Here is a 23,964-nt window from a genome sequence, read left to right on the forward strand (position 1 = left end):
GGTTCGATGCTGCTGGGTGGAGACTTCCGCGTTCGACTGTGGTCATCCTCGTGTGTGGAGAGAGAGAGAGGGAGAGAGAGAGAGAGTGGGAGGGGATGTGAGCGCGGGATGAGTCTCGCGCGCTCCCTCGCTGGCTAAATGAGCTCTTGCACTTGTTTTGGTCTCAGAGACTTTCTGTGTTCTACATGTCGGGGGCGGCTCCGGGTACAGGCGACATAGCCTACATAGCCTAGGGCTCAAAATGCCGAGAGGGCAGCACAAGACTCTGATTTATCATGACGTAACACATGCAATGTAAAACAATACATGAACGTCCCCCCATCATCCTCTAACCCCGGGACGCACCGGAGGTAGAAGTTGTCCGCCTCCTTTCCTCGCCCATGTTAAATACTTGGGCTGTTCGCACCCGCAGCGTAGTGCCGGGAAGAACCTGGAAGCGCCGCGGCCACACACACAAGCACATAATCTCCTGTGTCGAAACAACTGTTTCACCAGTTGTGTCCTTAACATTTCAAAAGAGAGATTCGCCCTCTCGACTGTATTCAGAGAATCTTTTCAACTTGAGTAGTTATTAAACTGTATATTAATATTTAACTGTATATATAATTTTTTCAATATATATATATGTTTTTTCAAATATATATATTTTTTCGTTTTTTATTAAAATATTGAATTAAATTGAATTAAGTTAAATTAAATATTTTAAAAATTTAATTAAATTAAAGGGAAAAAAAAAAACTGCGCGCGCACATGCTGCGCAGAAGACCATTGCGCACATTCTGCGCAGAAGCCTACTGCGCACATTCTGCGCAGAAGACCATTGCGCACATTCTGCGCAGAAGCCTACTGCGCACATTCTGCGCAGAAGCCTACTGCGCACATTCTGCGCAGAAGACCATTGCGCACATTCTGCGCAGAAGCCTACTGCGCACATTCTGCGCAGAAGACCATTGCGCACATTCTGCGCAGGAGACCATTGCGCACCTTCTGCGCAGAAGCCTACTGCGCACATTCTGCGCAGGAGACCATTGCGCACATCCTGCGCAGAAGACCATTGCGCACCTTCTGCGCAGAAGACCATTGCGCACATTCTGCGCAGAAGCCTACTGCGCACATTCTGCGCAGAAGACCATTGCGCACATTCTGCGCAGGAGACCATTGCGCACCTTCTGCGCAGAAGCCTACTGCGCACATTCTGCGCAGGAGACCATTGCGCACATCCTGCGCAGAAGACCATTGCGCACCTTCTGCGCAGAAGACCAATGCGCACATCCTGCGCAGAAGCCTACTGCGCACATTCTGCGCAGGAGACCATTGCGCACCTTCTGCGCAGAAGACCATTGCGCAGGAACTGCGCGCGCAGTTTTTTTTTTTTTTTTTAATTAATTTAATTAAAGTTATTTTCTATTATTATATATACTTATATTTAAACAGTGTAATATATTTTGGAATTATTGGGTAATTGAATGTTGTCAATCTTATGAGTTCAATATATTGCCGGCATAAAGACTGTAACGTGAAGGATTCGAACCCGGGTCTTCTCAATGGAAGACGGGCGCTCTACCGACTTTGCCAACCCCCAGGCTTGTAACCGAGAGGAACTATTAACATTAAGAAGATGGTGTGTATGTTTGTGTGTGTGGTGACTTTGTGCTGCTTCTGATACACACTTCATAGAAAATATTATCTACTGTACAACATAAATTTGACAGCCTTACTTAAAAGTTACTTTTATGTTTTGGGATTTTAGATACTGGATGATTTAAAATGCTTTAAAAACCTATTGTTAGAGAGTAGTTTCCAAACATACACGAATCACTGTCTGCTGCTGCTTGTTTCCATGTGATGTCCTGAGGCTGCCCCCTGCTGGCCTTATGCAGTTTGTGATTAACTAAAGTTGTCAATAAAAGAAAATCTTTATGGTGTTTATCGACTTCCGGTTTGCACCTGACATGGAGTAGCCGCAAGTCTGACACGCTCCGTATATTTTAACTTATTACTTTGAGTAGGACACACATTTTAAAATGTTGGAGACATAACTCTGCAGCGCATATTTTGTAGAACCACCTGTGCGGATTATGGCGAGTAAAACTCAGAAGAAATCGGCCAAGCCTTCGACGCAAAAATGTAGCTAGCCCCTCACTCAAGCAAACGCTCATGGCTAATGCTAGCGCTACCACCACCCACCTCACGGGTCCCCCATCCCCGACGCAACAACCCGAGGAGAGCGCTCTTTTCAAGCTACTTAAAGCGGAGATGGTGACGTCTCGTCAACTATTGGGCGAAACAATTAAACAAGAGATGGTGATTTTTCGTGCTGAAATCAAACAAGACCTCGAGGCTCTCCGACAGGACACAAGAGCTGACATCGCCTCTCTGAAAACTGAGTTCAGAGCTGAAATGTCATCTTTGCGCTCCGCACAGACGGAGACGGCGACCACTGTCCGGGAGGTGGAAGGCGCGCTGAACCGCCATAGAGGACGTCATGTCGGAGCTCAAGCGGGAGATCGGGAAACTAAAGGACCGCGGCTTCTGTTCAGAAGCCGCCGTCAGAATCTGAGAATTATCGGGATCCCCGAGGGCGCAGAAAACGGCAAACCCACGGCATTCATGGCCTCATTTTTTACCGAGGTGTTGGGCGAGGAGATACCGAACCCTTTGGTGCTCGACTGCGCTCACAGAACTTTGGCTCAGAAACCCAAACCCGGCGACCGCCCCAGACCCATGATTGTACGGCTGCACTACTACTCGGATAAGGAAAAGATCCTGCAGTTATCCAGAAACAAGGGCGAACTTTAATTCAGAGAGGCGAGGATCCACATATTCCCGGATATGAGCGCCGAGCTCAGCCGCCGCAGAGCGGCTTTTAACCCGGTCAAGGCGAAGCTCAGACAGGCGGGCATCAAGTATGGCATGTTCCACCCAGCCGACCTGCGTCTCACGTGTGACGGCGTCTCACACTCCTTCAAAGTACCCGCAGAGGTGGAAGATTTTCTCGCCAAACGGAGCCATCCCTCCTCGGAGACATAGGTAAACTTTACCGGTGTCTCGTGCTATAAGCGGATCACTCCCACCGGTACTGTAAACTTTCTTCATGTATATTTTTGGTGCCCTTTGGTGGATTTAAGTTGATCCTAGGCTCAGCTGAGGTACAGTACCGGTAATATATTCATTTGTTTACATTTTGATATACAGCTCATAAACTCATAATATCCTCATTTCCAGGAGACCACAATATTTTATTTGTGTAACCTATATATTTAGTTCCCTTTATTATGATGAGTGGTTCTCCATGTTTATATCTGGATATTGAAGGCAGAGATTTTTGTTTTTGTTTAGTTGTGACTACTATATATAAGACTCTAAGGAGCAGTGTGTTTTTTCTCTGCGTATGAAAGCACAATGGAAGAGTACCAAAGTGTATGGGGCTTCTTACCTCTCGTTTGGGGAGAGGTAATTTGGGGAAGGGGGCATAACGTTTTTTCTGTCTGTGTGTTTAACTTATTATTTTGTATTATGAATGTGTGGCAGTGTCAGCGATATCCTGTGGGTGCTTTAAAAGCAGTCAAATTCTTGTCTACCTCTGATTATGGTTAATTCAGTGCTGACCAGGAGTAATGATGATATTACTGTGAACTATATTAGTTGGAACACCAAGGGAGTTAATCACATTATCAAACGTAATAGAGTTTTATCCCATTGAGAAGTCTTGATGTTAATATCGCTTTCCTTCAAAAAACCCATCTCACGTCCTCTGATCATAACAGATTATGCAAAGGATGGGTGGGGCAATTATATCACTCAAATTATCAAAGCAAGTTTAGGGGAGCTGCAATTCTTGTTAATAAGAATACTCCTTTTATTGTACAGACTGTCACTGCAGTCCACAGAGGGAGATATGTTGTGGTCACAGGTACCCTGCGCCAAACGGAGATGATGCACAATTTCTGAAGACTTTTTTGTCCTCATTACCCAACTTAAACACACACAGGCTTATTATAGGGGGTGACTTTAATTGTATATTACATCAAGTTTTAGACCGCTCCTCTAGCTCTCCCTACAATATAACTAGATCAGCGAAGATTATTACTTCCTTCCTTCAAGTATACAATATGATTGATCCGTGGCGTTTCCTGTACCCTGATCTAAGACGTTATTCATTTTTCTCCCCTGTGCATCATTCCTACTCGCGCATTGATTATTTTTTAATTGATAGCCAGTTGCTGACCTCAGTCAGAGATTGCAGGTATGAAAGTATAGTGGTTTCTGATCATGGGCCTGTAGTTTTGCAAATATCCTTCCCTAAGAAAGTAACTCGGCGCCCGTGGCGCTTTAGCAATGCTTCACTCACTAATGAAGGGTTCGTTAACCATATAAACACACAAATAGATTTTTTCTTATCCATGAATGATACACCAGATATTAGTAGGTCCACTCTTTGGGAATCGCTTAAAGCTTTTTTGAGAGGAGAGATTATTTCATTCACCTCCTGGGAGGGCAGGAATAGAAAACAGCGCCTTAAAGATCTTACAGACCAAATTCATCAGCTGGACTGTACATATTCAACTGCTCCCACCCCTGAACTTTTAAAGGAGAGGTCAGCTCTGCAGACAGAGTTCGACTTGATGACCACTCATTATACAGAGCAACTACTGCTTCAATCTCGCTCTAATCTGTATGAACAATCGGATAAGGCAGGCAGGACTCTTGCTCAACAGAACGTCCTGAACGTGGACTGCAAATTGTTGGCCAAGGTCTTGGCTCACCGCCTAGAAGCTACCCTACCTTCGATTATCTCTCCAGATCAAACTGGCTTTATAAAAAAAAACCTCTCTTTTTTTAATATTCGTCGGCTTTTAAATATCATGCAGAACGCGGATCCCAATCAGCCATTACCCGAAGTAATTGTCTCTCTGGATGCTGAAAAGGCGTTCGATAGGGTTGAATGGGGCTACATTTTCACTGTCTAGAGAGATTTAAATTTGGTCCAAAATTCATATCATGGTTAAAATTGTTATATAAATCCCCAATGTCGTCAGTACGCACTAATAATATGGACTCCCAATATTTTCCGTTGCAACGTGGCACGAGACAAGGATGCCCATTATCCCCCCTCTTATTCGCGATAGCTATCGAGCCTCTCGCAGCATCACTGCGCTCCTCACCGGAGATTCGCGGCATATTAAGGAGTGGAAAAGAACATAAGCTATAATTATATGCTGATGATTTATTGTTATATATTAGCGAACCCCAGAGTACTTTATCGCACATTATGACTACACTGGATCGTTTTACCGAGCTTTCTGGGTATAAGATTAATGCTTCAAAAAGCGAGCTTTTTCCTGTCAACTCTGCTGCACAATCACTCTCTTTTAATTCCTATCCTTTTAAGGTAACTACTGACAAATGCACATACTTGGGTATAGTTGTAACTCGGAAAATCTCAGATCTCTTTAAACTTAATTTTACTCTTCTCTTCCTATCTCACTAGCTGGCAGAATTAACCTAATAAAAATGAACATATTACCCAAATTCTTATACCTGTTCCAAACTATACCAATCTTTATCAACAAATCTTTTTTTTCACACCTCAGTAAGATCATATCTGACTTCATTTGGAATAAGAAACCACCTCGTATCCGTAAGGAATTTTTACAAAGACCCAAATCGATGGGTGGGATGGCTTTACCACATTTCCAATTATACTATTGGGCAAGTAACCTGAGAGCCTTGGCTTACTGGCTTCAAACCTATGCTAACAACGAAGCCCCTGCCTGGGTCCAAATGGAGGCTAATGCGAGCCTCCCATTGTCCCTCCCTGCCTTGTTGTATTCAGCAATGCCTATCACACCACGCCGTGCTTCTACTGCCCCCCTTGTCTATCATTCTCTGCGTATATGGGCTCAGCTGGGAAAACACTTCGGTTGGCAGGCTGGCTCGCTTTGTGCCCCAATTGTGGCAAATCATCAGTTTCCCCCCTCACTTGAGCATGACTCTTTTCTAGTCTGGCGTGGGAAAGGTATTGTCTCATTTAAAGATCTGTATATAGCAGGTATTTTTGCTTCATTTGACCAGCTCAGAGCTAAATTTGATTTACCAAAATCACATTTTTTAAGATTTCTACAGGTCCGAGATTGGATTCGTAACCAGACTAGATCATTTCCCGCAATCCCTGAACATCAGCCCATGGATACTCTGTTCCCAGCAGCTCCATCTAATAAAGGTACAATATCCATTATGTATATGAAACTCTCATCTTTACAGACGGCATCTCTTGATGCATTGAGAGAAGCATGGCAGGCTGATCTGAATTTACAAATCACAGATACTGAATGGTCAGATATATTTACAAGGATACACTCCTCATCAATCTGTGCCAGACATGGCCTAATTCAATTCAAAGTAGCACACAGACTGCACTTGTCTAAAGCTAGAATCGCGAAGATGTATCCAACAATTGATGATTCATGTAATAGATGCAATTTTTCACCTGCAACATTAGCTCATACGTTCTGATCTTGTCCGAAACTCTCGGGTTACTGGTCCTCTATATTTGATGCCCTATCCAAGATATTTAAAAGACCAATAAAGCCGAACCCGCTCACGGCTATATTTGGTATCCAATGTGAGGATGACCATCTTCCTAGGGCCCAATCTGATTGCATTGCTTTTGTCACCCTCTTAGCGAGAAGACTAATTTTACTTAATTGGAAACAGGCTGCCCCGCCCTCGTATAAACATTGGGTTAGAGATACGCTGCAACTCTTGAAGCTAGAAAAGATCAGACTGGCTCTGCGACCTCCTAATGATAACTTCAGCAGGATATGGCAACCTTTTATTACATACCTGCTTGAACAAGTGTGAAGCTTTGTCCTATATGTCATGTACAGTATATATTGTCATTTATCATTACTGAAAACCACATGAATGTTCTGTCACACACACCTTATGTTTTGTCTGTTTTTTTTTGGTGTTTTGTTTGCTTTGTTCTATTGAGGACATAATGTCTATATGTGTATGTATGTATGTATGTATGTATGTATGTATGTATGTATATATACATTTTTTTAAATTATTATTTAATTTTTCTTTTCTTTTTGTCCCCTGGGGTGGGGGGGGGGATTTGTTCAAATGCATCTGTATGTATGAGATTTCATGCTCAATTGTGAAAACCAATAAATAAAGTGGAAAAAAAAAAAAAAAGAAAAGAAAATCTTTATTATCCTTCAAGGGCAATGTACAACCAGCAACCAGTGCCCTACAAAAATGAATCAATATATACAATGTAAACAAAACATAATATAAAGACCATATAGACTAAGAGCATGGGAAAATGAGCATTTCATTTCATTCTACTTTTAAGTTCCTGTTGTGTTTCTAATTATTATTAATGTTGGTGACATTTCCTTGATAAATGGGTGGAGGTTTTATTACCTCTGCTAAGGAGGTTATGTTTTCATCTCTGATTTGTCAGTCAACAGTTTTAATATGTAATAAACTAACCTGAGAAACAAGAATACATAACACATCAGTATCATTACTTAGGTTTCCATGGCTGTGACCAAACAGCTGCACTCCAGCTTTTGTCCTGAATGAGCTTTGCTAATAAAAGAATACTGCATGCAGTATGCGTTGAGAGCACAGCATCCTGGTTTAAATGTTACTATCAACACATCTCCTTTGGCACTCTGTGTGCACTAAGCATACTGGTCAGGGTGAACATTTTAATTAATTACACTGCATACAATACAAGTGACACAAACGTTTTGTACTAACAGGAGAAAACTTCCGTCAAAGTCATACACAACACAATATGATGATGGGTACACAGTTGTAGCGTTGGTGAATACTTGTGTATTCAAAACAAATGAGCTGTTAAAAGACCTACCTCTTGCATAAATAACAGTCAAGTAGATAAACTACAGGTCTATTAGAAGGATTTAGATAAACCATTAATATTAGAAGAGAATTTCCTTCTCAAACAGAGAAACTGTCTCTGTTTACTCCTTAATCCTAATATAGCTTAAAAACCCAAAGCAAAGAATTAAATAATTTCAACATGCATCAGTAGACATTCAAATATCTGAAATACTTTTAATAAAACACCCACTTGTCAAAGTGTAGGTGTGCTATGTCTTGAAAAACAGCCACAGATTCCTATCACCTGCACATGTACCAGCTTTCTGGAGGCCAAGTATGAATTAGAAATGTCAGATCATTCCTCTCAGCTCGACACAAGGTGTCGGGGTCATTACTCTTTGTTTTTTTTTGTCTAACAGATACAAGATGACATCACATAAGACCTCAAGCCTGCTAAACCTTTCCTTTTTCCTTTCACCTCTCATGTTGTAACAAGTTGACTCTGCGCTGAATTGCACAGCACAGGGAAATATTAACTGAGTTTAGACATCATTGGCTACATGACAATAAGGTCACACCCATCAGCATGGGCAGTAAATCTGGTAACCTCTCCCTAAAGTGACATTTTAATGTGCAACCTGAACAACTTGCAGGTGATCTGTACTTAATTTAGTAGTTTCTGTGAATTTTTGAGACAATTATATTTCTATAAAGTCCAACTTTAAAACTGTTGGTCATCATTTTGGAGGGATGTGATGTTTCGAATAGTTGTTTTGTTCTTTTGTTTATTAACTTCTAAACTATTCAAGTTATTTTGTGGGGAAAGTAGATTGAAGCAGGGACTACTTTCTGCCTCCCCCTTATGGTGAAAGCGTGTCATCACACTGAATCTCGTCGACAAACCTGCCTATGAGAATGAGGAAAATTTTAAATATTTATGAATATATTATCAAGAAATGTTTTACTTATCTATAATCTCTTCAGTGTCCAACTCTGTGATGTTTATAACCATGTTGTTTCCTTTCTGCGGACTGACCGTGAACTAACATGAGGCGGAACTACTATCTCTGCGTCAGGGTTTCCGGCGGAGCGTCAACAGTGTCGCACATTGTCAGATCGCTTGGTGTCCACGGTGAATCCTCTGCAGCTTTCAGGGAAACAGGGTTTGTGCTGAAAACCTTTAACACCGACAGCAGGTAATTTCTCTCCAGCCTCTGTGAAACCACGAATGTTGCTTCTGTTGTGCTGTCGTGTCGCATTCTGAGGGAGGAAGGATGTGAAATCCACGTTTTCTATGCGATGCTCCTGCACTGTTTATTTACTGAGAACTAGACTAGAGTCCTTTATGTTCTTCTTCTATGATTTCTGAAATGTTATGATTTCTTATGAGGGATGGCTGAAGACTGACAGGTCATTGAATGTGACTGTGATTGTCCCACGTGATACAGGCTGTAAATAATCTCTATGTTGCCTTTTATACAACAATCATAGAAGTATTACTCTTATTTAATTCCTAAAAACTTTCCCCTGAACGAAAATGTCATGCCCAGAATGATAAGAAGAAAAATAAGAATAAAGGTGTTATCATGCAATAATTCTGAGTTTCCTGTACAGGTGCAAGCATAAGCCAAGTTATTCAATATAAATAAAGTTGCAGCATAAATGAATGATTTCATTTCTGCTTTAGAAGATTACAATTTTAGAGTAAATATCCTATATGAAATCATGCAGATTATAACAGTGATAATAATACTTCAGGTGTATAGAGCTTTTTTAAAACACACAAGATAAGGTTCACACTAATAACTATATCCATCTATACATACATATAAAGCTAACTGCAGATTCAGCAGATCTGGTGGATGGGAGCTTCAACTGTAAACTATGGGTCACCTCTTGATTTCAAATAAGTACAGGGAACAGACAAATCCACAGCACAACATCTGAACATGTGCCAAGTTTCATAAAAGTAAAGTGAAGCAGAGCAAAGTTAGAGGTAGAACATTAAAACCAATTATGTGTTATACCTTTTCCCAATGCTCGCACAATGCTCAAGCAATATATTGATATATTTTGAGCTATTTATTTATTGCAATTGATAAACATTATATGTTGATAATAAGATTTGTATAGTCTAACCTTTTGGGCATCTACTAGTTTAACACATGACTCAATTGTCAGTGACTACATCAAATTCTATTCCCAGTTTTCTTATTTACACTTGAATGTGTCACTGGCTGTTTATAATGTGTCTCTGTACAGATTCATCTCATCCATCTTGTGGCCCTGCAGGACAAGCTGGGTTTCTGGTGATGGAAGAGGACGATGACTGCCCAGAGCTGGTTCCCATCGCCGCCCAGGCCGGCGGCACTGCAGAGCAGATCCCTGTCACCATCATCACAGGCTACCTCGGTGAGAGACTGTCTGTGTTACAAACGGCTTTAGTACGATTATCAACTGGATTATAATATCACAGTCTATCCTCCTCACAAACAATAGCAGCTCTGATCCTAGACCAGGCTATTGTTCACTCTCGTAATGATAAGAATGTATTCTGTTGTAAGTGTTGCTCACAAATCCCTTGGTTCCCTGTTTGTCTGTAGGTGCTGGAAAGACCACGCTCCTGAACTACATATTAACAGAGCAGCACAACAAGCGGATCGCCGTCATACTCAATGAATTTGGAGAGGGTAAACTCATCGTGTCTTTTGGAGAACAACAAATTAATATTCACAACTTTCTTTTTTAGTCAGAAGATGCCCTACACACATATAACACATTATATTACAAAAGTGTTGTGTGGTGATCGTTGTATTCTCAGAGATTTCCACAAGAGGACAGCAGAGTAACATTTTGCCTTGAACCCAGAGCAGCTCGTAAAATTAGTTTTTCACCATGTATCACAGATTGTCAGATATTATACTTTATACTCACATTGACCCTAGTACAATTTCACACTTTTTTTCTTACTGTATCCGTGTTGTGCAGTTTTTCTGGTTAGAATCGCTGGCATTTTTTCATTGAACTGATTATAAAATCCAGTTTCCCTTTAAATCCTGTGTCTTTACTTTTTCAAAGTTGTGGATTTCCCCATTAATTGTTGTTTATATCTCTTGACAGCAGTCGGACATCTTTCTGTATCAGTGACTGTAATTCCTCCCTCTGCAGGCAGTGCCCTGGAGAAGTCCCTCGCAGTGAGCCAAGGGGGGGAGCTGTACGAGGAGTGGCTGGAGCTGAGAAACGGCTGCCTCTGCTGCTCGGTCAAGTATGAAGATTAACCGTCTCTTATTGTTTTCAATTAACAGAATCCAAGGTTGCTTCTAACTTGATATGTGGTTTTTGTCACATGTTCAATACATATAAGAATTGATGTGTTAATGAGGCGCTAATAACCACTGTCTTGCTTTGTTTTACTTTTTGTATAATGTCACTTTAGAAATGTTCTGGGTATTTTGTATAAGAGATTTGCATTTGCCCTTTGGAAACAATTTCTGGCTTTTATTTCGATGTTTTCAGGGACAATGGTCTCAAAGCCATTGAGAACCTGATGGAGAAGAAAGGAAAGTTTGACTACATCCTGTTAGAAACCACTGGACTCGCTGATCCAGGTACGATTTTTGCAAGAGTAGTTATTGGAAAAAAAAATGTTAATAGACCACATTTTCAAATATTACAACTAAAATTAAACAGGTTAAGACTGCATTCAACAGATATTCTTAAATGTGGAACTGGTACTGACAGTACAGACAGAAATTAAGTGAGTGAGGTCTTCAAATCCTTGTGTCAAATAGTTAAGTAATGTAACTAAATTGGATTGAAGCAGTACATTATTTCTATGTACTTAAAGAATATCTGTTTTATTGTTGCATGTTAGAGTTGCCCTGTTGAATGTTCACTATTATTGCCACCATCCTGCACTCTGATCCTCCTGAGTCTGTTCTGTCTTTTTTATTTGACATAAAACAGCTTAGTGTTCCTGGCACAACATATAAGGAATGACCTATAGATCAATTCCATTAGTCTAAATATTTATGGAGATTTCTTTGTAAAACCCACATCAGAAGTGAAATGTTTTGTGACTCCAGAATTGTGCCTCTGTGAATCCAAGGAGCCTATTTGCATCTGGACAGTCAAAACAGAAACCTATATGTCCATTCAGCTCTGAGGTTTGAATCAGGAAATCAATATTAGGCTATTAGAGGGCTGTGGCGATCGGTGTGTGTCGCTAACTGACAGGTGTCAGGAGGTGGGAGACACGGGCAGACACACACCACTTGGCCTCACAGACGGAACCAACGGAGCAAGGCTCAGACTCAAGACTGTCCTCACATCTCTGCCACGTCATTGGCTGAGACAGGCTTGTTATCGGCTAGGACAGGTCTGTCATTGGCTCCGGCGGCACTGTCAATCACCAGGGCTCCCGAGGGATTCTCCCCTTCCGTTCAGGAGGAGGTTGGATGGGTTATGTGAAACATGCCACTCAAAAACTGTGTTTTCATTAGGCATCCATCAAATATTTACAATGCTTTCCTATTCTCTCTCGGCAGCTTGACGAAAAGGAATTATGTGAACAAGCTGTGGCTGGCACGGAAACATCGGGTCTTATAATAACCGCCTTCAAAGGAAAATCGAAAAACAAACCAAATGTACGAGCAGGAGATAAACAATTGAAAGCCTCTGATATTGGTCTTATCTGCTCCACAAAGCTCAGCAAGAAAAAAACATGCAGGCTTCCAGAAAGTACTGACATTAAACACAAAAAATACTGAGGATGAGGATTTCGCTAATATATAAATTATGATAGTAGTAATCAATCAACCAGACATCTCTTAGGAATTAAAAATGCTGAATGTTCTGGTTCCAGGTTTTCAAATGTGAGTATTTGCTGCTGATGAGTACTCAATACTTGATATTTGGGAGAGCGTGGCCTAGGGGATAGAGCGTGTGTTCTGCATCAAGAAGGTTGCCGGTTCGAATCCCACTCTTTCCCATCTGCATGCCTAAGTGTCCTTGGCAAGATACTGAACCCCTAAATGGCCCCTCATAAATGTTGAGTGTTCTAAAAATGTAAGTCGCTTTGGACAAAAGCGTCAGCTAAATGACATGTAATGTAATGTATATTTGCTACTTTATTGTTTCATTAATAGCTGAATGAATTTTTACATGGTCAATATTTACAATTACAATTTTCTGATCAATGCATATGTACCCTATCATTATGTCAGTCGTTTAATCTAAGACAACATTTCTGATCCTCTGGCAGGCGCTGTGGCCTCCATGTTCTGGGTCGACGCAGAGCTGGGCAGTGACATCTATCTGGACGGTGAGATATTTGTCCCTGATGCTCTTTGTCCCTGATGCTCTGTCTCACTTTGTTTTCTGCACTAAACATGATCTCTCACTTATCGTTGGTCTGTCAAATGTAACATTAAATGAGCTATGTAATTTAATGCTTCCATTTAAATCATTACGCAGGTTACTGGTGGTGTTTAAATGGCTTTATAAGACTGATCAACTTGAAAATGCAGCACAAATCAAGCATTTCCTTGCAAATAACACAATCGAGCCTTTTTCAGACGGGAACTCTTTAAAATATCTGGAAAATAGACCTTCACATATTAAGAACAATTCAGATGAGGGCTGGTGCCTGGGTAAAACATGACATCTAAATTCGGCTGCAGAAAACACCTTATCACCAAAAGCTCTCAAATCTCATTGTCTTTCCAAGTTGACATCTTTTTCCGGCGTCTTCTACGTTTATGGCTTCTCTTTTTCATGCTCAGCGTTATTGGTTAGGATTGGAGTAACTGACTAAAACGTTTGCGTTCCCACATGCAGCCCCAAAAAATGTCTTGATTTTCGTTCATGTCTGAAAGCAGCTTCATCTGTCGTTGAAAGGTCAACAGTACAATTTGTAAGAGACATTTTTGTGACCTGTCCAAATGGTACCTGGCCTGCAACACAGTTTATTTACCTGCTCTGTGTGTGTTTGCATGAACGGTGTCCTGCTCCTCACACCACATACGCAGCTGTCGGCTCTGTTGTGACAGGCTGCCGGAGCAAAAGTCTCCCTCACATAGCTGAGGAGGTGGCAGCGGTCAGCAGACAAAACTAAACACCAAAAGGCGACGGCGGGTCACAACAGAATTCACACAAGTTGTCGTTTTACTGATTCTAATAACTTGTACATCTCGTTCATCGCAGGCATAGTCACCGTCATCGATGCCAAGTATGGACTGAAGGTATGTATGAAGTGGAAGTTCACATATGAGATGGTGTATCTGGTTTAGAAATTAAACAGTTGGACAAATTGATATTTTAATATGCAGAAAGTAAAATGTCAACAATTATGATAGTTGATTAATCAACTACCAAAGTCATTAATTAACAACATTTTCTTATTAGAACATTTTATATATTGCCTGGTCTGCCTGTTTGTAAATTCAATATCTTTGGGTTTTGGACTGTTGGTTTCTTACAATGTGTATATATAGAGCCAAATCTATGCAGATTTTTGGGGGTAGATGCTAATACAAATATTAGCAAGTAAAATATTTCAGATACAGATGCAATCATTCCTGAGATGCTGTTATGAAGAAGACGTTTCATTTTTACATAAATTGTGACCATAAATGCTAATTTTATATGTATTATTTATTCTGTGAAATCAAAGTTTTCAGCAAACATAACAAGAGAATGATATTTCTTCGAAAGGTTCATATCGGCTTCTTTTATCGACAAACTTATATATCTGTATGTGCTTTATGACTTGTATCAGTGTATGAGCACCAACACAAAAAAATTACGTCGCTCAAAAATGATTTAAAAGTCAAAATAAGTAATGACGCCTGTGAGAGTGACTGTTTCCCACCAGCACAAACACACACACACACACTCTCTCACTCACACCCTGCCCTCCCTGTGGTATTTAAAAGGAACAGGATAAGTGACACCGAGATAATGGGCTCTAATTTGAAGGTGTCACAGGCAGTGAGGTGACACATCTCATGGCCTCGGCGCTGATCTGTCCTCCAAGTGGAGAAAGAGAGGGAAGGAAGGAAACGATGACAGAAAGAAGGAGCGGGTAACTCGTAGTGAAGGAGTAATTGATAACAGAGATGTTAACTTTTTAATAGGACTGTCACATCCACTCCCCTTCCTCTCCCCTCATCTGTCTGTATGAGAGGCTTCAGATTCACCTGCGTCTTAACCCCTCACACCCTCTGAAGGGCCTTTGTCTCTCCATGCAGAGGTCATGGAATACAAAGCAGAAGTCGGTTAATCTATTGTTTTTGTCATTTCTTCAGTCAGAGTTGAAGCTATGGTGATTGGGGGCAGTGACAGGATCGTGTCAGATTGACGCTCAGGGGTCAGGATCCAGGTTAACACCTCCTGCTCGCTCTGTTATCAGATATTAAACTGTCGGATGAAACTGCTGCAAAAGGGATCTCCTGAGGTTTCATGTGCTCAGAGAGTCACTCAGTTCACCAGGATGAAACGCAGGCCTTTCTTAAATCAATCTATCTGCCACTTTTTATGTTGGCTACGTTCACTGAGATGTTAATGTTTTTCAAAAATGGTCGGCTAGAGCACTTTCTTACTTTTTGTTAGTTTTGTGGATGCATGTGTAATTTGAGTTCACTATCTTTTCTCTCTGTAGCAACTGGCCGAAGAAAAATCAGATGGACTTGTGAATGAAGCAGTCAGGTATGTTCCATGGAGTTTTAAAAAAAAGAACCTTGTCTGTTCTTTCACTTGTTTAAAGTTGTTTGCCAAGTTGACATGAGCAAGGTTCTCTTTGGAAAGAACATGAATATGTGCATTTCCCCAAAATGGCCAAAATATTCCATAAAGAGGGTCTAAATAGGTCTCCCCTCTGTCTGTCTCCCTGGACGTCTCTCTCTCTGTCTCCTCCAGCAGCTGAATGCTGGAGGAGACACAGAGAGAGAGAGAGGGACGAGTTTGTTGACTAAATACACTAATGAAGAAAGAGCAGTCGGACGACCCTTCACATTCTTTGTCTCTGTTTGTGTTTTCACCTCCAAACTGAACAAACTCAGCTCCCATTTGAGTTTGGCATGTGACAAACACACACACACACACACACACACAATGGACAAACAATGTGACCAGGCAGTGACGTCCTGATTTAAGTCCTGGAGATCTATGACTGCTGTTAGTGGTAAATGTTGAGAATCATGATGCCTAATAAACTGTATCTGTTGTATTTCATTTCTTTTCAGACAGATTGCTCTCGCCGACCTGACTGTTATCAACAAGACAGACCTGGTGACTGAGGACGAGCTAAACCGAGTTCGAGACACTGTCAGGTCATAACCTTATAATTGATGCTGCTTATTATCCTCTTTCATCGACCATTACATTTCTTTAAACCCCCCCACCTAAGCCAAGGAGGTCATGTTTTCATTGCTGTTTGCTGGTCTGTTAGGATTGTGCAAAAATTGCTGAACTGATTTCTTGAAACTTGGTGGGAAAAGAGTGGTTTTGGGCTAAGGAAGAACAGATTAACTTTTGGAGCTCACTGGATTAAGGAGGTGGATCTAGAAATAGTTTTTTGGGGTCATTTTGTGAATGATGTGGATAATTATACAAATCAGGCATATCAAGGGGACTGATATCTGTGTACGTGCAATTTGTTGCATCTTGATTGAATTGAACGGGACAGTTGGGCTCTGGGTGCCATTTATCAGGGTTTTAGTTATAAAAATATATATTTACATTTAAGAGATGTTTACATTACAAATAGCTTTACTTCATGCTTTTTCTTTCACTTCAGGTCGATAAATGGTCTCGTCAAGATTCTAGAATGCCAGAGATCGAGGTAAGTGTTCTGTGTTTTTTTTTACGTGCATGTGTGTGCCTGTGCGTTTGTGTGTGTGTATGTGTGTGTGTGCGTGTGTGTTAAGGTCATGTAGTTCCTCTGTGGCCAGTTTCCCTCTATGAACTCCACGTGCTGCTGCTGCTCCTCAGATCTTCGTATCAAAGATGAAGCAGTTCAGGCATAACATTGCTCGTGAGAACCCCCCAACACTCACACGCGTATAAATACACAAACTGGCGCACCCTGAGTAAACACCAAACCTTCAAATGGTTTCCAGTTACCCACAACTCTTTGCTCCTTGACCCCGGGTCTTCAAGCCACCATGGTTGCGTGTGTGTCAGCCTGCACGTGTGCAAGTATGTGTGTTTATGTGCTTTAAGTTGGCATGTTGTGTGTTGTTGCACCCAAGTAGCATCTGGCTAGCACAAGCAGTGTGTGAAAGGTTGGGGTGTGTTTCGGATCGGCTTCGCTCCCCCCCCCCCCCCCCCCCCCCCCCCCACAGGGAGTTCAGACCAGGGTGGCGACATGAAAGACACCGTGCAGCGAGGGGTTAATCGGAAAAACATTCCCACAACTTCTCGCTTAAGTCACTTCACTCAGTTATCCTGAATGTTATTTTTAGCAAATTTGCATGTGTTGGAATTTCTTGCTTAATTTTTTTTTTTACCCACAGATATAAAGTCATAGTCACACTTTAAATTGAAATAGAAAAAAGGCTGAATAAGCGGTGATCTTCTTTCACAGGGTGGATCTCTCTGAAGTTCTGGATCTACATTGTTTCGACAGTAAGGACGGAGCAAAGTGAGTCGGTTTCCTCCCATTCTCATGTACTCCCAATGTTTTTATTGAGAACAAATTGTCTTTAAGTTTCAAGAAATGGAATCAAAATCAACCTTTTATTTTAAAGCCTAGTTTCAGCGTTTCCAACCGATGAAGACAACATATTTTGAGGATGCCTAAAATTGACTGAGACTAAGACGAACATGTGCTGAGAGGGGCATTATGAAGTCATTGCTCTCTGGTGGATAAATGATGATGATGATGTTCAACCTTTGTCATGTAGTTTGTTTATACTTGCGCTGCTCAGAACATCCTTCGGTCCAGGGAAGGACTCCTGTGCCAGAGCCCTGCCCATGTTCTAGGCTTCACTACATTTTTAATCGCAGTATTTTGGCAAAGTTTCCAAATGTTGAATTAGAATTTATAAACAAGATAACTCTTCAATCTACCCTGGGTAAGACAGGAACGAAATTGGCCAGAGTTAAGCTGAACTAGGTGGGGGACCATTGATCTTTCTTTATACAGACTGTCGAGTTAGTCACAGAGCCGGATCAGTTTCAGTGTATAAGGCAGAGCCAGCATGGTGGGGCAGATGATGTTACATGTGACACCTCTCATTCTAGAATACCGTCGCACCACGTTCCCATTCTCCACGGATGGGGGAATCGAGAAGAAAATAAATCTCAAAGATGTTGCACTACTCAGACCCCTGACCCCTATATTACCCCTGATTTTCAATGTAAAGGTTTATTTTTGAACATTTAAATGAAATCAATTGAGTTCAGTAAAGGAGATAAAATCAACATAGGACTCTGTGTCTTATAGTCGAGGCTGAATATCCTGAGCTGAGACCAGAATCGATATTAAAATAGATATTGAGTGAAACACTGTTTGAAATAAACATTTCTCATGTGGACAACCACAAATTCCACACATAGGAAAACGTATCAGCTGTGACACAATCTTCCTCCAGTGGTCTGTGTGTCTGCTGATGATATCCACTGTCCTCCTGTACGGTGTCTATTCTAAAACTCGCCGTGAAGGATCAAGAACTTATTTGGCTGCATCGACGGCCTTTGTTGCTCCCCTGTCTGAACTGTGTACCCGACGGTCTTTGATACTATTGCTCACCGTGTTTCTCTCTAATTAACAGACTCCTTTATTGAGCGTCCCCCTGTTACACCACAGGGTGGTCATCATATTGTATCCCCTGTAGAATGTCTTTCTCATGAATAGCATCAGTGTTCATCTCTTCATGTGAATGGAGCGGGCCGCGGTGTTAAAACTCTCTTACATGCCCTCGGTCAGTGTCTCTGTGACCAGCTGCAGAGGATTAGAGCTGTGTGTGTCCACTGACTCCCGAGGAGTCCCCCATGTCCCAACACACAGCTCGTCTTCCCCCTGCCTTTGAGAGTCCGGGCCCCTCCTCCCCTCGATCCCATGCTGGCTGTTTGAAGCGGCCCCCCGCCGCTCTGCCTGTGTGGCACTAACAGCACACAGGGCTCGAGCTGCTGGACACAACATTTAGCCTCCTTGTGAGGTCTGATGGGGAGAACAAGGGCTGTGGTTTATTTGGGGGTGGTGGTGAGTGTTTTGTAGGGTTTAATTGCCATTTCTAAAGTTTTCACAAGTCCATTCAGAGCTGTGTCATTAAGCACTGATACAGAACACTTTGTGCTGTACTGTGAGAAACACACACAGGGGAAATGGTACAGTCCAAAATGGTATAATCCACACATCTTCTGCAGAAAAGACCTAGGACTCAAATACAAGTAGTAAAAAAAACATTCTTTGTTTTTAATTATATTGTACACTGTTCTTTAGACACTCATTTTCTTTTGCCTTTATTTAAGCATGAAAACTTCATTGATAATAAAACTGTCTTTTACAGCAGGCAAATAAACAATGTACAATAGGAACACTAAATGTGACAAAATTAGGGTTAAACAAGTAATTTGATCATGACATTAAAAATACAGTTACTAAAACTATCATGAAAAGATTATCTGAGAAACAACCTAAATGGAAACTATAGATGTGATTCTAATGAAGACTACGAAATAGCACAACATGCGGTAGAAATGCTGATTAATATTATTTAATTTGTCTTACAATCCATTTTGGGGAGGGGGGGGGGGTCCTTAATCAACCTAAGAGCTGTGTACAATCCTACAGTCATCGTTCACCAAACCAGAACAATAACTTCTAATGTCAGCAACTAGAACAGAGAGGAAACGGAACCACATTATTGACGTGTTTCTCACAGGGGAATACAAAGTGTTCTGTATCACTGCTTAATGACGCAACCCTAAATGGACTTGTGAAAACTTTAGAGATGGAAAATAAGATCCTACAAAACTCAAACTGTGACTCGGTGTAAAATACGCCACTGGGCAGCTGACAGATACAAACAAAAGCAGAATATTTAAAAGTCTTATTTGAGTATTTAAGAATAAATGTTGGATGAATGTGATAAATGCAGCATTTTCATCTCTTGAGCTTTTTAAAGTGAAAAAATGACTCTGATATATTGGATGAAACTGCAGAAAACTTTCATGGCTTTTCATTTCTCCTCTCCTCTGAAAGTCTGGCCGAGAAGCTCCGGCTTGTGAAACCGACGAGCCCCCATCTCGACAAGGTATTGTCTGTCTGCTCGGAGCTGTTTCACACTTACTCGCTCCCTGCACTCACTCTCTTCAAGTTTTCCTTGTTTTGTTTGCTAATTTATTTCAACACATCATTTCCTACCGACTGCAAAAAAAAGGGGGGATGCATTCTCCTGGGGCTAAATCTGTGCCTTGCATTCCCCCAGGCTGTGACACCGCAGTGAAAACTCCCTCCCTGCTTTGGGTTTTGTGTTCGAGATCCACTTGAGGCTTTTGATGTTTCCCTGTCGCACTACAAATAGATGCAGTCCCGGGTCATACGTGGCGGCACAGACATTGAATTTCTCTAGACGTCACTGTATTGGCTAGACTGGCCAGAGTCCTGGCTACATATTATGGCTCTGCAGCTGGTTGACTTAGATCCACATGTCATAAAATGGGGTATAAAGGCTGCATTTCACCAGGTTATCAACAGCTGTTTGTCAGATATGAACGGGAAACGTCAAGTTTTCCATTTTAGAAGAGAGATACAACTTATTCCCAGAACCAAACATCATTTAAGAGAGGTTCTTTTCCACGAAGATGTGAATTATGAGTGAAACGTTTTCTCCATTTAATCTCGTTCCATTTCTTTCTTTCATCTGCGCTGTAGAGCAAATGACCGCTTCCAGCAATTAGGCCTCATCTTGCTGCTGCTTTTATAACCGTGAACTTTTATCACAGGATGAGGAGAGGGCTGAGGGGTTGTTTGTGTGGGCAAATAACGCCATTGTTGTCTGTTTTCTCCGGGTCCCCCTTTCCCGCATGAAGCTCAGCGTCCCTCAGACCCCCCGCCCCCTCCTTCCCCCATGTTGCTCTTTTCATGTAAATGAGAATGCTGTTTTTCTGTTGTTATACCAAATGACAAGGAAGTGTGTAACCTTAACACTTCAACACAACAACCCCCCCCCCACCACCGCCACCACCACCCCCCAAATATCTGCAAAGTGCCCTTTTAATGCTGTAAGGAAGTATTGGGGAGCTTGTGTGTGTGTGAGTGTGAGAAGTAGAGCGAGGTGCCATTGCTGGGAGTCGTGGGATTTGACACAGTCATTGACAAAGTCATCAGCCGGGGCGTAAAAAACACGTCTTTTGTTTAATGTTTCATTATGACTATGCTAATTCCTCAAACCCCGAAAAATATATGTTAAAAGAAGTGCCATCCGTGTGTCCTACTCAGTGTAACTAAGTAGACTCGAACAAGCAGTGAACTTACAGTATAACTCAAGGTACTTAAATTAACTTGAATACTTTGATTTCATGACTTCTACTTATATTACTGGTTTTTCGACAGCTACTTGTTACCTTGTTAGTTACTTATTTCTTCTACTAGATTTTAAAGATCAGTTTGTAAATGATTTCCTGTAGATTAAACTTTAGCCAACAGTTTATTTAATCCATAAACTTAGCTCTTCCTTTGCAACATTGAAGTAAAATAATCTTTTCAAAAACATATAGTGTAAATGAGAAAATATTACACTTTGGATTGGACATTTGCCAAGTTCTTATTTTCGTTTGATACTTTATTATCTTTCAAGCCTTAGTGCTTATAGAAGATTCTTGTAACAAAGTATTTTCTACTTGTAATGAATTACTTTGAGGTAGTTTCGCTACTTTGACATCACATTCACACATTTAGCCGATTCTTTCACTATTGCCTTGAAAAACGATTTAATTATTTTTCGAAATTCTTCCATGAATTCCAGTAAAATAGTGTCTGTGTGATTTTCAGAGTATTTTAACGGTGACGTTTGAGGTGGCTGGAGATCTCTCTGAGGACGCCTTGAATATTTTCATCCAGGTACACACACTCTGCATCATCCGGCTCACCCGCTGTCTTTATTGCTTTGCAAAGTAAACACCCACTTTCCTGTGTTTCAGGAGCTCTTATGGGAAAAGATGTTCAAAAACAAAGAGGGGCAACCCATGACCGTCATCCGGTTAAAGGTACATTAGAGAACAGTATGCACCCCGGTGTTTGCAGTGATCAATAACAGCCGCTGTATTACCCGTATTAAGCGGCTCCAGAGTCTTCATTCAGCGCGGGTTAATGTGTCACTCGTGACTTGTGACTTGTGTGTTTTCAGGGCATAGTATCATTTGCAGCTAACGCCCACCAAGTGATGCTGCAGGGGGTCCACGAGCTGTACGAGCTGAATGACACTCCACAGCTTTGGGAGGAGAACCTGCGGATCAACCGACTGGTCTTCATAGGTGAAGACACACACACTTCTTTCACATGTTTATCTTGACATAATTATTAAACCACCTCTGTAAATGTCGCCCATTCAATGAGTTTCATCATACTGGCAGAAACTTGACATTAACGTTTTCAATCCTAATGTTCACCCATGTTTGTTGTTCATTAACATTGATTCATATCTTTAAAGTTTAGTAGTTCTTGTATGAATTGTCATCTGAAGTTCTCTGCTGTAATTGTCCATTAGAGTTTTGAGACTCTTTAACTTATGGATTTATTATTTCCTTCAATAAAAGTCTGCAGAAAATGCAAAAATATGAGTTTTATCCTCAACCACCATTTCTGTGTTTTTGCCATACTTAATGGTCACTCCAAGATTCAAAAACTTTATTGTCATCTTACTCTGGTACAGTGAAATTGTAAATTCTCATTTGCAGGTAGGAACCTGGACAAGGAGGTTCTGCTGGAACAGTTCATTTCCAGAGTGATGCAGGAGTCATAGAGAAAATCGCTTGAAGATCTTTTCTCCTCTTCACGTCAAAAACTGCTGAGTCGTGAGCAGAAGCTGTGTCTCTGGTCGTCCATGGATCTGGGGCCGTGTGTTTCAGATGTTAATTCCTTTCCTTCATGAGGGTGAGGTACGCCAGAGGATGGCTGTGCTGTAGTGATCGAGACGCTAGTTTTACCAGGTTTAAAAGCTACAGTGTGTGTTTTGCTTTGGTTCCTGAGTTAAATAATGTGATGTATCCCCCGCCCCCTTCAAAAAATATATAAATAATCAACAATGTGTGTATTGACAAAAGATACCATAAAAATCAAGATATGTAATCAATATGCTGCATTTTAATTATGACAGCCTAGTAAAATCTGCAGTGTTTGAAGGGTAGAGCCCCAGTAGTGATGCACTTACTGTTTCAAATCTGGGACTGCATTTTGTAAATGCGACTCGCTCGTGTTTCTGGCCTTTATCATCCTGTATTTTTAAATTATTCAAAATAAATCTTTTTTTCTGAAGATGGTTCTCTGTCATTTTTCTGATATATGTTAACGTTTTACTTTTACATTTTTAACATGGTGAGAATGTGCACGTAGTTCACAATAGCAAACTATTAATATAACAACTAGGTGCTGAAGTGGGGAAGTCACAAGATACTCAACAAAGTGTGAAATGGGCATTAACATCTTAGCTTTCAGTGTTTTGAAATGCATACAAAGACTTTTCAAAGTTTGCATTCAGTGAACAGACTATGATTAGAACAGTGAGTTTGTAAAACAATGTTTTTCCACTAAAGTTTTCTTAATAACATATTACAATTTGTCAGCACCTCACAAACGTGTATAGTTCTGAGGTCTAATATAAGTGTTTGCCTTTTATTTATTCAGCTTTCTACAGTGGAACAGTTCTGTTTTTACTGGTTTGATTGAATCTTAAATTAAAAACTCTATTTTTACTTAACCCAGATGCAAAGGGAATATTTTCTTTTTTTAAATTGTTTTTATTTTCTTTATCAGCCCTTTGAAAAATAAAATTACTCCACACATCAGTTGCATTGACTAACTGTGTGGAGCAGTCTGCAGCTTTGTTTAAAATGTGCTTTTTCGACAAATTAAAACAATTATATCTTCTTGGATTTGCT

At 40.9% G+C, this 23,964-nt stretch overlaps 1 protein-coding gene across 2 annotated transcripts; it reads left to right on the forward strand.

The window, feature by feature from the left end:
• The first annotated feature begins 8,943 nt into the window (after window positions 1–8,943).
• cbwd (COBW domain containing) lies at window positions 8,944–23,341 on the forward strand. 2 transcript variants are annotated; one of them, XM_062381815.1, is made up of 16 exons: window positions 8,944–9,056; window positions 10,153–10,272; window positions 10,464–10,550; window positions 11,029–11,125; window positions 11,377–11,468; window positions 13,124–13,183; window positions 14,065–14,102; window positions 15,521–15,567; window positions 16,104–16,190; window positions 16,658–16,702; window positions 17,447–17,503; window positions 20,069–20,120; window positions 21,860–21,928; window positions 22,009–22,074; window positions 22,215–22,341; window positions 22,765–23,341. In XM_062381815.1, the coding sequence occupies exons 2-16, from the start codon at window positions 10,173–10,175 to the stop codon at window positions 22,827–22,829; spliced, it is 1,089 nt and encodes a 362-aa protein (XP_062237799.1). In that variant the 5' UTR covers window positions 8,944–9,056; window positions 10,153–10,172; the 3' UTR covers window positions 22,830–23,341. The 2 variants fall into 2 exon arrangements, with proteins under 2 accessions (XP_062237799.1, XP_062237800.1); XM_062381816.1 differs by having other exon boundaries at window positions 8,951–9,056; window positions 10,123–10,272.
• The last annotated feature ends 623 nt before the right edge of the window (window positions 23,342–23,964 follow it).

Source organism: Platichthys flesus, chromosome 3, assembly GCF_949316205.1.
Source record: "Platichthys flesus chromosome 3, fPlaFle2.1, whole genome shotgun sequence".
NCBI lineage: Eukaryota > Metazoa > Chordata > Actinopteri > Pleuronectiformes > Pleuronectidae > Platichthys > Platichthys flesus.